General features: G+C 37.7%; 2 protein-coding genes across 2 annotated transcripts; one reads left to right on the forward strand and one right to left on the reverse strand.

Moving 5' to 3' along the window:
* Window positions 1–69: 69 nt before the first annotated feature.
* On the forward strand, window positions 70–3,215 carry LOC103965038 (protein REPRESSOR OF SILENCING 3). The gene is made up of 4 exons (XM_009378057.3): window positions 70–450; window positions 589–813; window positions 963–1,349; window positions 1,469–3,215. The coding sequence occupies exons 1-4, from the start codon at window positions 175–177 to the stop codon at window positions 2,762–2,764; spliced, it is 2,184 nt and encodes a 727-aa protein (XP_009376332.1). The 5' UTR covers window positions 70–174; the 3' UTR covers window positions 2,765–3,215.
* A 929-nt stretch (window positions 3,216–4,144) lies between these two features.
* Window positions 4,145–9,807, reverse strand: LOC103965039. Its single transcript, XM_048579543.1, has 6 exons — window positions 9,428–9,807; window positions 9,279–9,332; window positions 9,102–9,182; window positions 8,488–8,557; window positions 8,324–8,412; window positions 4,145–4,571 (listed from the first exon to the last, which is right to left on the reverse strand). The coding sequence occupies exons 1-6, from the start codon at window positions 9,626–9,628 to the stop codon at window positions 4,437–4,439; spliced, it is 630 nt and encodes a 209-aa protein (XP_048435500.1). The 5' UTR covers window positions 9,629–9,807; the 3' UTR covers window positions 4,145–4,436.
* Window positions 9,808–14,110: the final 4,303 nt, after the last annotated feature.

Consider the following 14,110-nt stretch of genomic DNA (forward strand, 5'->3'; position numbering starts at 1 on the left):
TTGAACTGGGCTTGTGGGCCGAAAGATAGGAAAAGGAAACAGCTAGGGTTCCCTTCGATTTGTATCGTATTACTACGGGCACTGGCGCTGGCAGATAGAAGGGAAAACTACAGGGGAAGAAGAAGAGACGTTGTCGGTAGACTGAGTAGTTAATTGATATCCAAAACAAAATTCATGTATAGAAGAAGAACAAGTGAATCTGAACCCAATAGTTTGCAAAACAACAAGGAAGAGGAAACAGAAACAGATGGAGATGGAGGAGGAGAGATGTGGATTCGGATACATGTTGGGGGATTGGGAGGTACTGTGACGGAGGTGGACCTGCGTCGGATGTTCTCCGGCGGAGGAACCGTGGAGGGAGTGGACATCGTCAGAACCAAAGGTCGCAGCTTCGCCTACGTCGACTTCCGCCCTTCCGACGACAAGTCCCTCTCCAAGCTCTTCACGACGGTTGCTCTCTTTCTCTTATTTTTTTTGGTCAAATTTCTCGTAATTCTTTATTTTATTTTTTGGGTAAATTCCAATAAATTATCATGAAAATTGTGTTGTAGTAATAATTATTGTGTAAATTACAATACAAAATTACAGTACAATGGGTGCGCGTGGAAGGGAGGGAAGCTGAGGCTCCAAAAGGCTAAAGAAGATTATCCTGTTCGCTTGCAACGCGAATGGGATGAAGATGCTGCTCGACTTGCTGCTGCTCCTCCTCCTCCAGATGATGCACATGATATTAAACATTCACTATCACACTCAACCAACACCAGCAGCAACAACGCGAAGCAACTTCGGATTTTCTTCCCTGCACTAAGAACCGTAAGTGAAGAAGCACCACACACCTTCCTTCCTTCCTTTGTATTTATTTGTCTATTTTAAACCAACAACATCATCTCATTCGCTCCTTCGTTTATTCATTAATTTGTGATCTTGTCCTCCTGCGTACTTGTGTTTTTGCATAAATATAGGTGAAAGCTTTGCCCTTTACTGGAACTGGCAAACACAAATACAGCTTCCAGCGTCTTCAAACTCCTTCTCTCCCTGTCCATTTCTGCGACTGTGAAGAGCATTATGTCCCCGTCCCTTCTCAACCTACTACTACAAAACCCAATCAAACTCAATCCGACAAGTTATTATGTGATAATGGGATCAATGAGCAAGAGCTTAATATAATGACTAAAGTCATGGACAAGCTATTCCAAACTCAAAATGAAACAAATGTCGCTCATGATGGTACTCATCAACAACCCCATCAACTGCATCTTGCTGCTACTACTCCCCCTGACGAAGACAACCTTATCATCAACGTTGTCTCCAGCAACCAGGAAAAAGTCGAAAAACTATCAGAATTTCAGGTATATCCCTTAATCTTGAATTTTCTCTGAGACTCAAGTTTGCTTCTGTGCTCATGCACACAATGTCTACAGCTTTCTAGCACCATCACATCTCTCTTTTTTCTATATCTGGTAACTAGGAATTTAAATCCACTGAAACACAAGCTCTGAAAGGGAAAAGATCGTCACCAAGTGAAGCGCAGATAAATATTAATGAACCTCCTAAGAAAAAGAGGAAATCCCTGCCCGGTGATTACAACCATCAAAAGGAATTGGAGGCAGCTCTTTCTGGCAGCAAGAAGAATTTGCCAACCCAGTCAAAAGTTTCAGGAAAATTCTTTGGAGCACAACCAGATCAACCAGAATTAGGTCAGCAACAGGTTTCTTGGTCTCAGAAGTCTTCTTGGAGACAACTTATCGGTCATAGGGGAAGCAGTTCATTCAGCGTTTCACATGTACTGACCAGGATTGCTCCTTCTGCTGACCAAGTTGAAACAAAATCTGGTAGTTCAGAAGTGTCCCTTTCTGATAGCGAAAACCAGGATTTGGAAAGCAATGGAAACTCGGAAGACCAGCCCAGTGAGATGGAACTGGTGGAACCTACCAAGTCAGTTGTAGTTTCAAATAAGTCATCGGGTAGAGGTGCTTCTTCCACTGACCAAGTTGAACCAAAATCTGTTAGTTTAGAAGTGCTCCTATCAGATAGCGAAAACCAGGATTTGGAAAGCAATGAAAACTTGGAAGACCAGCCCAGTGATATGGAACTGGTGGAACCTCAACCTACCAAGTCAATTGGAATTTCAAATGAGTTTTCAGGTAGACGTCCTTCTTCCGCTGACCAGGTTGAACCAAAATCTGGTAGTCCAGAAGTGCCCCTTTCTGATAGTGAAAGCCAGGATCCAGAAAGCAATGAAAACTTGGAAGACCAGCCCAGTGATATGGAACTGGTGGAACCTCAACCTACCAAGTCAGTTGTAGTTTCAAATAAGTTGTCGGGTAGAGGTTCTTCATGGCGCCGGCAATCCTCATGGACACAGTTAGTTAATGATAATACTGACAGTTCATTCAGCATAAAACAAATTGTGCCAGGTATCTCTTCTGAGCAGCAGGTCCTTCCAAACCCCAAAGGTGCTGATCCTGTGAGCTCCACTGACTGCAAGCTTATGGAGATGGTAAAACAAGATAATGACAAGGGCAGGTCTTGTTTAGGAATTGGAAGAGAAGACAGTGTTTTACTAGGTAGTCTAGAAGATACTATAGTAGACAACGATGGTGCTTATGATCCAGATGATATAACACCAAAGCAAGCATCTGCGGCAAATATTGAGATAGGTGAAACTTGCTCATTTATGAGGACTGCTTCTTCGTTGAAGGAATGGGCGAAAATCAAAGTTGCTCTAAGTGGATCATTGAAAAAAAAGAATGTTGAGAATTAGGTGGCCGTTATTGAAGTAATAGAAGCTTTTGCAACTGATGGCATCAAGTCCTGTTCTGAGATGATACCTCTTTCGAACGTATATTAGCTTTGCCTTGGATCAGTCCCTGCAGAGTCCGAACCAGAGTTGGAGCTGCTTTTGCATCCGTCACATCTGTCGTTGTTACAGCTTTCTTCTGCAAGAGATTTGGTTAACAGGGAATTATGCAATTTGTTAGGGGCTTTGTATTTTTGTTTTTTTTAGAAACTTTTTCAGTATGTTGGTGCTCGAATCGGCCAACTTGCTTTTCGGTTAGAAATGGATATTGGGTTGCATTAGGATCAGACCTTCTGAAACCCCGGGGCGATCCAATCTCTTTGAGACTGAAAGCTGCAAAGAGGTCATGCTGGTATCGTATCTGATTTGAATTGAGTTTTCTGTTTTGAAAGCAAAATTTTAATTCCTAAGCCTAGCAATGCATTGTCGTCCTCAGCTTAGTTTTGCAGCGTCATCCGCATCTGCATCGCCCGGTATCAACACTGTAACAGTTGTTTACAGAGTGGAATCCATTTACGACATTGGTGCACAAACGGAGGAAGTTAATGGAGTTTGACATTCATCGTTTTTTAATGTGAGCCCACAATTTAGCACGGAAACCCATAAACCTATCTTAGTAGTGGGCAAGTCATTGGTATAGGTCTTAGTAAGGAATGGACTACAAAATATAGACAAGAGTAATTATAAATACATCGTATACCAATATAAAAGGCATGTACAAATGATTTGTAAGCTTATATACTACATCTATTCTCACATTTTGTAATTCATTCCGTACTAACTTAGCCTCAATCCCTTTTGAAAAGTTCTCACTCAAACATAGTCCAAAGGTTCGGCCAGAACAAACGTACCAAAGATATAATGAGCTAAAATCAGGAATTTCATTTTCATTTCATAAATAGAGGTACACTTCTATAAATTTATCCCAGCAGACGGTAGTAATCCCTACCATGTTGGGCAGGGATAAGTCCCTTCATGATTTCAATTTTATTGCTTCAACATACCTTGACAAGTTATTCCATCAATTCTAATCCTAAGCACCCAGGAAAGCGATCTACATGAAACGGGTTAACCACCACTTGATGTTCCAATCCAATAATACATTACCATATGGAAAAAAAAAGCCTTGCATGTGCCAATGCATTATTGGATGGGGAACACCACAACATGACGGTGAACCCTTAAGTCCACATTAAAGAGTTACTCTACATAGCTTGACATGAGAATGTCAGCTATTTAAGAAATTGAGAGTTGTCCTACACTTCAATAAGAAAAAATGCTATCCCAATCTTTTTGAAAGAACATATTTTCAAAAATATTTTTAAACATAAAAATTAGTATCTCTTAAAATCAAATTGAGCATTTTACACTAAAATCCACAATTTAAAACACAACGAACAGATGTTCAGTGTCACAGTTGATGCTTACTAGTGCATAATTCAATACACTCACCGAGTCCACTTGTAAACAAACATAACGGTGTTAAAAGTTCTAACCCTTGATGGAAAAAGCTTTTGCCTCCATCTCAACTCTTCATTACATGCATTGGAAATAATAGTTTCCAGTTAAATATGAAATCAAAGTACAGATAAGAACCTTGGTTCTTGCCCTTAACAGAACTGAAGCTGCCACTCTTCTAAATTTCTTTGAGTTCCTGTTCAAATTGAAGCAATTTCTCACGAACAGGCTGCAAAAATAGCTTCAAATCCTGGCTAACACGTAACTTATCTTGATGTAGAAGATCCTTCTCTTCACTCAATTTCACCTCCATCTACATTTTACAATTAAACAAAACAACAAAAAAAAAAAGACTGCAAATCGTTAGCCGATGCTTTGTAGAGAAAATTAATGGCTTATATAAATACAAGTTAAATATCAGAACCACATTGTGCGTTATGACAATTCAATGAGTACGGACATCTTACGGTTAATTGAAATATTCACAATGTCATCTAGCTGACTGCAGCAATGTTTTCATATTACTGACTAAAAACACATCAAGCCCCAATTTAAAGTAAACAACAAACAACTTAAACTACCTTTCGGTTTCCTCTTACACGACAAATGGAGTTTGGATTCTTTGGAATATGTAGGACCAACAATAACTTTCATATTGGGAGGGAGAAGGAGACCCCTGAAAAATCTTGCCTTCTGTCTTACGGTAATCAGGTTTATAAGGACTAGGCTCACCTAGATCCCGACATGTATCCCTCAAAGTTAGGAAAACTAAACATGGCAATGGATATTTTGTAATCCAGTAATTGCTTACTGCAGAGATTTTCCAGTGCAGGAAACATTAAGCCGATAAATCATTTGCTTCTAAAACGTTATGGTCCTTGGGAAATCGAAAAATAACCCCCAAAAGAATCAGCGAGACTGCAGAATCAAGGTTCAAGATTTTTCTCGAAAAAAATCCCTTCACAATGGTAGCAATTCAATGGGAAAGTCGAGCCTTCCTCAACTCGAAAAATCTTCCATAAAGCAAAAAATTCTGAGCGCATGAAGGACTCACCCAACCAAACATATATTCCCCCAGCATAGACATCCATAAACCAAGTCCTAATCCTCTGCTGGATCACCCAAGGGAAACTCTACAACCTCACCTATCAGACACTTTTTCCAAATCTATAAAAATCAGATGCAAATTCTTTTTCATATCTCTATATCTTTCCATCGATCTTCATAAAAGATAGATTGCCTCCATGTTTAAGCACCTTGGCATGACTAATTAACTTTATACTCCTATAGTTCAAGCAATTTTGTACGTCACCCCTATTCTTGTAGATAGGCACCAAAATGCTTTTTCATCACTCATTTGACATTTTCTTCATTTTCAAAATCTTATTGAAAAGGTTTGTGAGCCATGCTATACCCATCTCTCCCAAGACATTCCACACTTCCATTAGTATATAATTTGGGCCCACTATTTTTCTATACTTCATCTTTTTCAAAACTACCACCACATTTTCTTTCCTAATTCGGCTGTAGGAGTCATTTCTACTCTTCTGAGTTACTCAACTCCCCCAAAGAAGTACTCCTTTTGTGTCCTTCATTAACAAACGCTACGAGAATATACTAAGGTGATAATTCAGTGTCACAACACAATAGTGAACAAAAGTCTAACACTTCCTCCTAGGGACATTTTGGTCATTTCAAACTTTTAGGTGCGTTTGTTATACGGGACTATCTCGGACTGGACCAACTTCAGGGACTAAGTTGGACTGGCTTAGAACAGACTACGCTAGACTAACTAAATGAGGCGTTTGGTGTAGTATCAAACTACAAGCAGGATAATAAAAGTAATTTTTTTCTTCTTTTTTTTTCCCTGTTCTATAATCCGGACTGGCTTCAAACAAACTATGTTGGACTAACTAAGTGAGGCCGTATAGTATCGGACTACAAGCAGGATAATAAAAGTAATTCTTCTCTTTTTTTTCCTGTTCTATAACCCTCCCCCTCCCCCTCCGCCAAACCCAATCTCCCTCCTCTCACAAATCAAAATCATAAATCCCAATTTCACATGTTTCTCACAAATCACAAAACACAAATACCAAATTTCACAACTTGCTCCCTAATTTCACAATCGAAATCGCCGCTAGGTCTGTCATAATCGGGACGGTGAAGCTCCCAAATTTACAGTTTCAGCTACGCTCAGCTTCTTTCCCACCACCGATATAAACCCCAAATGGTACTTGGGCATTTGGTACGCTCTGATTCCGATCCCAACTAGAGTCTGGGTCGCGCACAAACACGGAGATCAGCGTCGAGCTTCTGATGGTGGTCTGGTGGTTGTGGTTGAGCAAGACAAAGAGAAAGGGAGATAGTGGTGATTGTCTGATGGTGTTATCTCGCTGGAGAGAAGACAGGGGGCAAAGAGGGGCGGAATAGGAGAGAGGACAGAGAACAAAGAGGGGACGCTAGCAAGAGAGTAGAGACTAAGCCAAGATCTTAGCTAGCCCCATGGTCTTTCAAGGACTCTTGCTAAGAACCTCTAGTGACACCCTTAGTCTGGGCTAGTCCCGCCTAATCGCATTAATGTTTGTCACGCACAGTAACAAACACGGGACTAGACTAATAGTTAGTCGAGTTAGTGAGGGCAAACAAACGCCCCCTTAGAGATTAAAATATTCTAATTTCGGAGACGGTTCATAATAGTGACGAATGTGGTGGCAGCAACTGTGGTGGTGGCAACGGCAGTGGTGATGTAATGTTAGTGGTTGGTAGTGATGGCCACTTTGTTCTCCAATGGAGAAAATCTATGTAGAAGAATAAAGAAGGTCATTTTTAAAATGAGGGCCTTACATGAATTAAAAACATTCATTAAAGGCTTAGCTCTGCTTTTTATAAAAGCAGCTTTTACAAGCAATTTGCGGGCTACTTTTATAAGTTGTTGTCTTGGAGGTCATGAGTCATGACTTTAAATATAAGCAAGACATTTATTTTAACCGAACAATTTTTTATTGTTTAACTTTAAATTGAAGCAGGTTTAAAAATAAAAATAAAAAAAGGCAATGCCAAACGATGTCATTTGGATGAAAAGAAAAAAATGAATCTTAGATGATTACTGGAGGCAAGGGAGGAGGACTTTAGTGTATGGTAGCTTTTTAGTCATTTTCTGGGCATCTATTTCAGTTGCTTAACTTACTTTTAAGGGTGTAAGTCTTCCATCCACTTCATCTGATAGGAAGTCATCTGTTAGAGAGTCTGTCGATTATACTTCAAGAGTGGACTCCTTGACCATCAATATTGACATATGAATTTGTGACTTAATAGAAACATTAGGGCCTGTTTGGTATTCTACTTAAATCCAACTTCTTAAACTCAAAAACAATTTTCAAGTTTTAGACCTTAAAAACTTGTTTGGTATGACTATTTTCAAAAACTAAACTCAAGACTAACTCTAAAATATAGTCTATTCTCTAAAAACATAAAAAGTGAGTTTTTAGAATTTTTAAACTTAAACTCCCTTCTTTTCTCTCCCTCCTCCCCTCTCACTCCAAATCTCTCTCTCTCTCTCTCTCTCTCTCTTTTTTCTTCTTTCTCCCTCCTCTTTTTTATTTTTTACCTTTTTCGTCTCTCCTCCAATCCCCTCTCATCATTCTCTCGGTTCTTTCTCTCACTCATCTTCTCGTCCGATCCTCTCTTCTTCCTCTTTCCTTCAATCACCTCTTACTTTACTTTCTTTCCTCCTCTCTCCTCTTTCTCCCTCTCCTGCGACCCCTTCTTTTTAGATCTCTTTGTCTAGTTTGAGTCTCGCAAACCAATTAAGTGTTTGAGTCTTAAAGAAAATTATTTTCAAGAAATGTTTTGAGAAATGATAAAAAATTTCAAATAGGATACTAAACAGGTCCTTTAATATTTGTTAAATTTAAACCATCTACACATAATTGCATGATGAGATCAACAAGGCACATAAAAAGACTGTTAAAGCAAAACCATATTAAATAAAAACATTAAGTCTCTATTGTCTATCATATCTTCCCAATTTACTTTTTCGTAGAATTGAACATGATTATCATATACCTGCAAGTCATCTAGCTCCCCAAACGAGAACTCTGGGATATCTATCTGGCCCTTGATCATCTTTTTCTCCTCCTCAATTACCCACTCCCCTGATTTCAGGACAATACAGATTAAACATATTGAAATAGGAATAGAAACAATTCTAGAATGCAGAAAATTATTACCTTTGACTTTCAAGGTTAGTTCATAGGTGTAGCCAACACGTTTCTTGTTTCGCACCGTCACCAAGAATGCCTGATCATTCACTAACGGTCGCAATGAGTCTATTGCCGTATCACCAAATCAACAAGAAAAGAACCCTATTCACAACTAAAGAATAACAGATTCAAGGACAGATGTAATTTGATTGAGGCTTGGGCGTTACACAATGGAACCTAAGAGTTGTTCCTCTATGATCATGATTAGGGTTTTGGCAATTTTTCTACGAAAAACTTACACACATTGGTGTGGATGAAGTTGAAACTTCACTAATTAAGGAGCTAAGTAAACTATTCTACAAAACGTCTGTGGTAGAGAAGATATGGGGACATTCATCAGCAAAGAGATGAACATTGGTATAAAGCTTGAATTGGACTACAGTCATACGACAAGGGGGAAGAGTATGACGAGACACACTACTTCATCCTAGGTCAGTTAAGAAAAGTTTGGTCCATTCATTCCGCATTGTTTTATTCATTAAGTTTGAATTTTTCCTACACTAAAGTATCACAACAATCAATCAAACTTCTCAAATATGGATGAGAGAAAACATTGGGCAACAAAAAGATTAAGAACTCACATCTCCTACACATTTAGAGACATGTGATATTTCTGCTATACCACCTGAGAACTCCAAGGAACCCACCGATGCAATCAACTCCTGCAATAAAGAGAGGGATGCAAAAAGGAAACTGTACACCGCAATCGCCGGAGAAAAATGGGATTGTACAATCAGCAGGGAAAGAAGAGAACAAACCCTTATTCTATCGGTTGCCCATTTATTCACATTCTTCTCCTCCCAAGTTCCAGCCTGGAAAAATCAGTCCCAATCACTCAATCTTCACCCAAATTATATATTATTAATCTATATACTTAGAAGAAGAAAAAACTAGAATTTTTTTGTACCCGATTCCAGAGAGAACCGAGGTTGGAAGGGTGGGACTGGGCGGAGGTAATGTCCTGAGGTGAGAGCTTTCGAGGAACAGGCAGAGGCGCCGCATCCTCCGTCACTTGCCTCACCCAATAGGTGTACGACGCTCCCTGCTGCTCTTCTTCTTTCCTGTTCTCCGACGAAGACGGCGGCGACAATGCTCCTTCGCCCTCCATCCTATCCTTCCTTGTTATTATTCTTAATCTTATTCTACTAGGAAATTAATTTTATTAATCAGAGGGCGGAGGGCAAAGGGCAGAGACTCAGAGTGGTGGAGGTAGGAAGGAGCGACGGTCGACAACAACAGGGATAGGAAGCTCTTAATTGGGGTTGGGGTTTAGGGTGAAACTGAAACACACACTACATTTATATACCAGTTATATGCCCACACGCTATATTTGTCTATTATTTGTTATAAAAAATTTATATCACTTTACTTTTTTTCTTTCCTTTTCGATTTCTACCCGAATGACCGACAAAAACACAACTATATTATTTTTAAAATAATTTCTGTTTTCCTTAAGCTTTCTTTTAATTTCGTTAATGATTAATTAAAACAAAACAACACAACAAGGGATAACTTGATATAGATCCAATTTTATGAGCCATTAGTAGAATTAGTCCACTTCATTGAAATAGGTCCAATAATTGAGATTTCATGTATGTTTATTTGTGGTTTGTATCATATGTATCCCTTAGGCTTACGAATTGTAGTAAATACACAAAATTTCTTAATTATGAGATAATTTGTGGTTTAACTAATCACTTAATTGTAGGATTAGTTATAGCCATATAATCACCTCAACCCCCAGTCCGTTTCATCCCTCCTTTTTCCCTTCTTTCAAACAATTCCCTCTATCAATCCTCCTCTTTTTTGTCTCTTCTTTTCATGGGTGATATTTTTTTGTTCTTCCCTTCAAATTCGTTCATTTAATGGAGGTGTATTATATCATATTTTTATTTTTATGTACAGCCATGTAGGTTCCTAGCATTTTTCTTCCAATACAATAGGTAGTTTATTTTTGTTTTGCGGGTAGATTATCTCTGCTTTGTAGGTATAAAACATTTTCTTCCTATACAATAGGTCGGTAGTTACTAGATTATATCGGTCTTGTTTTCTTCATAAATAGTAGGTAGTTACTAGATAATATTTTAGTTTGAGTATTTAAATATTCAAAATTTAAAAATTGAATAAATGATAAAAAATTAAAGAATTTAAATATTTTTATCTGAATGAGCAAAATTGATATCAAAATATGTAATTGGATAACTAAACTCGGCGAAAACTACCTAAGTTTTTGGACCTAGATCCAAAAGCCCCTTAAAACAACCAAGACTCTTCGCGATCTTTCCATTTGATTCCCCCGGGCTGGTTCTTTCAATACTTGTTTCGTTTATCCATTTTAACATCATCTCCAATTGCAGAATATAAATTAAGTTTATATATAAATAGTTTTTGAAATTGACTTACATTATTAATATAATCTATGAAATTAAAAATCGATAAATGTAGTTTTACAATAAATATCTCAAATCATGGTGATCCTTTTTTCATAGTTCTTTCAAAAAATTTGTTATATGATGATGCGATACATAAATAGACTCACAAGTCTAACTAAATAAAAAATAAATTAGAAATAGGTCTAATAATTTAATTGTTAATTAAAAAAGTTGTGATTCCAAAAACTCGGTCCCGCAATCACTTCTGATCCTAACCCATACTCCTCTACCTCCATTCTATGGTAGCCTTCGCCGTCTCTTCTGTAAAAAAAATTATAAAATAAAAAATCTCAAGATACCCATCTTTACACCCTTCATCGAATTGATGATGACTTTTGTGAACTCACCGTCAACATTTGGGTGATCGACAGCCTCACAAATGTAATCTTGGAGAGCTTGTTTAGGCGTTACCTCGTTGATCTTGGTGATGCAGAGAATGCCAAGCTCTGCCTTGAGATAATATCACTGTGCAAAAAGGTGTTTTAACAATATTTTAAGGGTAAATTACAATTTCATACCTCAGGTTTGGGGTCTATTTCAATTTCTTACAACATCTTTAAAACATTTCACTTTCATACCTTAAGTACTATTTTATTTCAAAATAATACCTCCGTTACAATTTCCATCTATTGATCCGTTAAATGTTGACGTGGCTGCCAAATGTCTGCCATGTGGCAAATAAAATAACTTTCTTCTTCGTCTTCCTCTTCCTCTTCTTCCTTTTCTGGGTTGCTTAAAAGGGGAGGGGGTAGGGGACAATTTTTTTTTTTTCTCTTCCTCCCTCCTCCTCTTCTTCTTGCAAATGTGGGTTTCTATTTTTTTTTTTTAAGAGAATTCAGGTTTTTTAAAAAAAAATAAAAAATTATTTTATTTGCCACGTGGCAGACATTTGGCAACCACGTGGCATATATATTACAGCTACGTCAGCATTTAATGGATCAATAGATGGAAAATCTAACGGATGTATTATTTTGAAATAAAATAGTACGTGAGGTATGAAAGTGAAATGTTTTGAAGATGTTGTAAGGAATTGAAATAGACCCCAAACATGAGGTATGAAAATGTAATTTACCCATTTTTTAATTAATTATTAAATCACATCACCACATAACAGAATTTTGAGATTATTGTGACGGAATGAGCATATTAATTTGCGACACTTATTTTTAGGGACCATCTTGATCGTGTGAGTCAATTTTAGAGATCATTTGTTATAAAAACTCTTACATCTCGTGGGCCCTATTTATGTGACACATTAGCACATAACATAAGTTTTTACAAAATTATGACAGAAAAACCACATTGATTTGTGACACCTATTTTCAATTATTATATTAATCAAATTTCAAGGGCTATCTTAATGATGTGAGTCAATTTCAAGGACCATTTGTGATATAAACCCTATAAATTATTCACTTTAGCTAAAAAATGGGGAGAATTATTATAGCCGTCCACATTTCTTATTTTTCATTCACATTTTAGTGTTCCAAAATGACCTTTCCCTTACTATATGAAAAAATAAGATTTTTTTTTTGTCAAGAAAAATAAAATATTTAATACAAAGTAAAACTGACAAATTATCTATTCTTGGATACTGACATCCTCTAAACGGTAAAAATCACAACTGTCCCCCAAAATCACAAGCCCACCCACCACTACCCATAACACCTGTTAGTATCCCAGCAACCTGGGATCAACCTTAACTTGCAGCAATGGAGGTTATAGAGAGAAGAAGGAGATAACAGTTGAAAAGTATTCGTTATTCATTTCTGAATATGTGTTACCTCCACAATAGTAAAGACATAACAAACTTGCTAGCTCATCAAGTGTGCGAATGCCAACTAGACACAATAAGACCCCACTTAATCAATGAAATTCATTTTCTCTAACATGATATCAAAGCCATCTGTCCACCGACTTGATCCAATCCACATTTTCCCTCTCATAGCTTCTTCCTTAAGCTTTCTTTCTCCCTAAGCTTCTTCGCCAAGCTTTCACCACCAAACCTTAACTCTCTCACATGGCGACCTCAGCTTATCCATCTTCTAAGTCAGCAACACAGATTCGTCATGATCATCTCTCAAATTCAAGCTCTACTCTTTCTACGCATTTAATCACGATTCTAAATATAGGATCCATGGTGTCGATAAAACTGACTACAACCAATTATCTCAACTAGAGTGCGTTGTTTGCTCCGATCTTTTGTCGCTATTATCTTACTGGAATTCTTGATGGATAGGTGACTTCTCCACCTCAATTCATCTCTGATGCTGTTGGAAATCAAGTTCTGAATCCGACATACGTTTCTTGCTTTGAGAACGATCAGAACATCCTAATCTGGATCAATTACACGATTTCTGAATCGATCATTCCTTACACTGTTGGAGTCACAACATCCAAAGAACTTTGGGCAAAATTGGAGTCATGACTCGCGACGGCTTCTTAATCGTACATCCATGAGCTCCGATCACGTCCGCACAGCATCTTGAAAGGTGATTCCACATCTACTCAATATCTTCAACAAAATGAAGAGATTACTGATGCTATTGCCAGTACCGGTGCTCCGATTGAAGATTCTAAACTAATTTATGTCACACTTCATGGTTTTACACCAGAATATGAATCTTTTGTTAATGCGATACAATTCCAGCTAGGTTCCACCACACTTAATGAACTACATGGTCTCATTCTCAGTAAAGAGATTCAATTGACAAATCGAAAGAAAACTACTTAGAATGTGCAAATTCAAGCATATGATTCCACTGCAGGCATTCTTCCAACTCTAACTTCTCAGGCCTTTATTGCTCAACATAATTCTCAAAGTCGTGGTGGTAATCGCAGTTTCTCAAACCCTAGAAACTTTTAGGGATAAGGTAATTTTCAGTCCAATAACTATCGTCCAATAACTATCGTCCAAATTCATCTTATAACAACTATCAGCGTTACAATCGTGGTGGTCAATCAAACTTTACTTCTTCTAGAAGAAAGATTACATGCCAAATTTGTCATTAATTTGAGCATGATGCCATTGAGTGCCCTCAATGCATAAATCCACATTACTCCAGCAATGATTCTCATTCTGCTATAGTTACAAGCACACAAACTGCTCAACATACCTGGATTGTAGACTCTGGTGCAAGCAATCATATGTAATGGTT

Source organism: the organism of the source record quoted next, unplaced genomic scaffold (assembly GCF_019419815.1).
Source record: "Pyrus x bretschneideri cultivar Hongxiangsu unplaced genomic scaffold, Pyrus_bretschneideri_v1 Contig14, whole genome shotgun sequence".
In the NCBI taxonomy this organism is placed as follows: Eukaryota; Viridiplantae; Streptophyta; class Magnoliopsida; order Rosales; family Rosaceae; genus Pyrus; species Pyrus x bretschneideri.

Bases quoted from the DNA above. Each gene is read 5' to 3' on its own strand.
- LOC103965038 (XM_009378057.3), top strand. From the start codon at position 175: ATGTATAGAAGAAGAACAAGTGAATCTGAACCCAATAGTTTGCAAAAC. The intron at 451-588 runs GTTGCTCTCTTT...ACAAAATTACAG, and splicing joins TCTCCAAGCTCTTCACGACG to TACAATGGGTGCGCGTGGAA. The intron at 1,350-1,468 runs GTATATCCCTTA...TCTGGTAACTAG, and splicing joins AAAAACTATCAGAATTTCAG to GAATTTAAATCCACTGAAAC.
- LOC103965039 (XM_048579543.1), bottom strand. From the start codon at position 9,628: ATGGAGGGCGAAGGAGCATTGTCGCCGCCGTCTTCGTCGGAGAACAGG. The intron at 9,333-9,427 runs GTACAAAAAAAT...TGATTTTTCCAG, and splicing joins TCGGTTCTCTCTGGAATCGG to GCTGGAACTTGGGAGGAGAA. The intron at 9,183-9,278 runs GTTTGTTCTCTT...TCTTTATTGCAG, and splicing joins GGGCAACCGATAGAATAAGG to GAGTTGATTGCATCGGTGGG.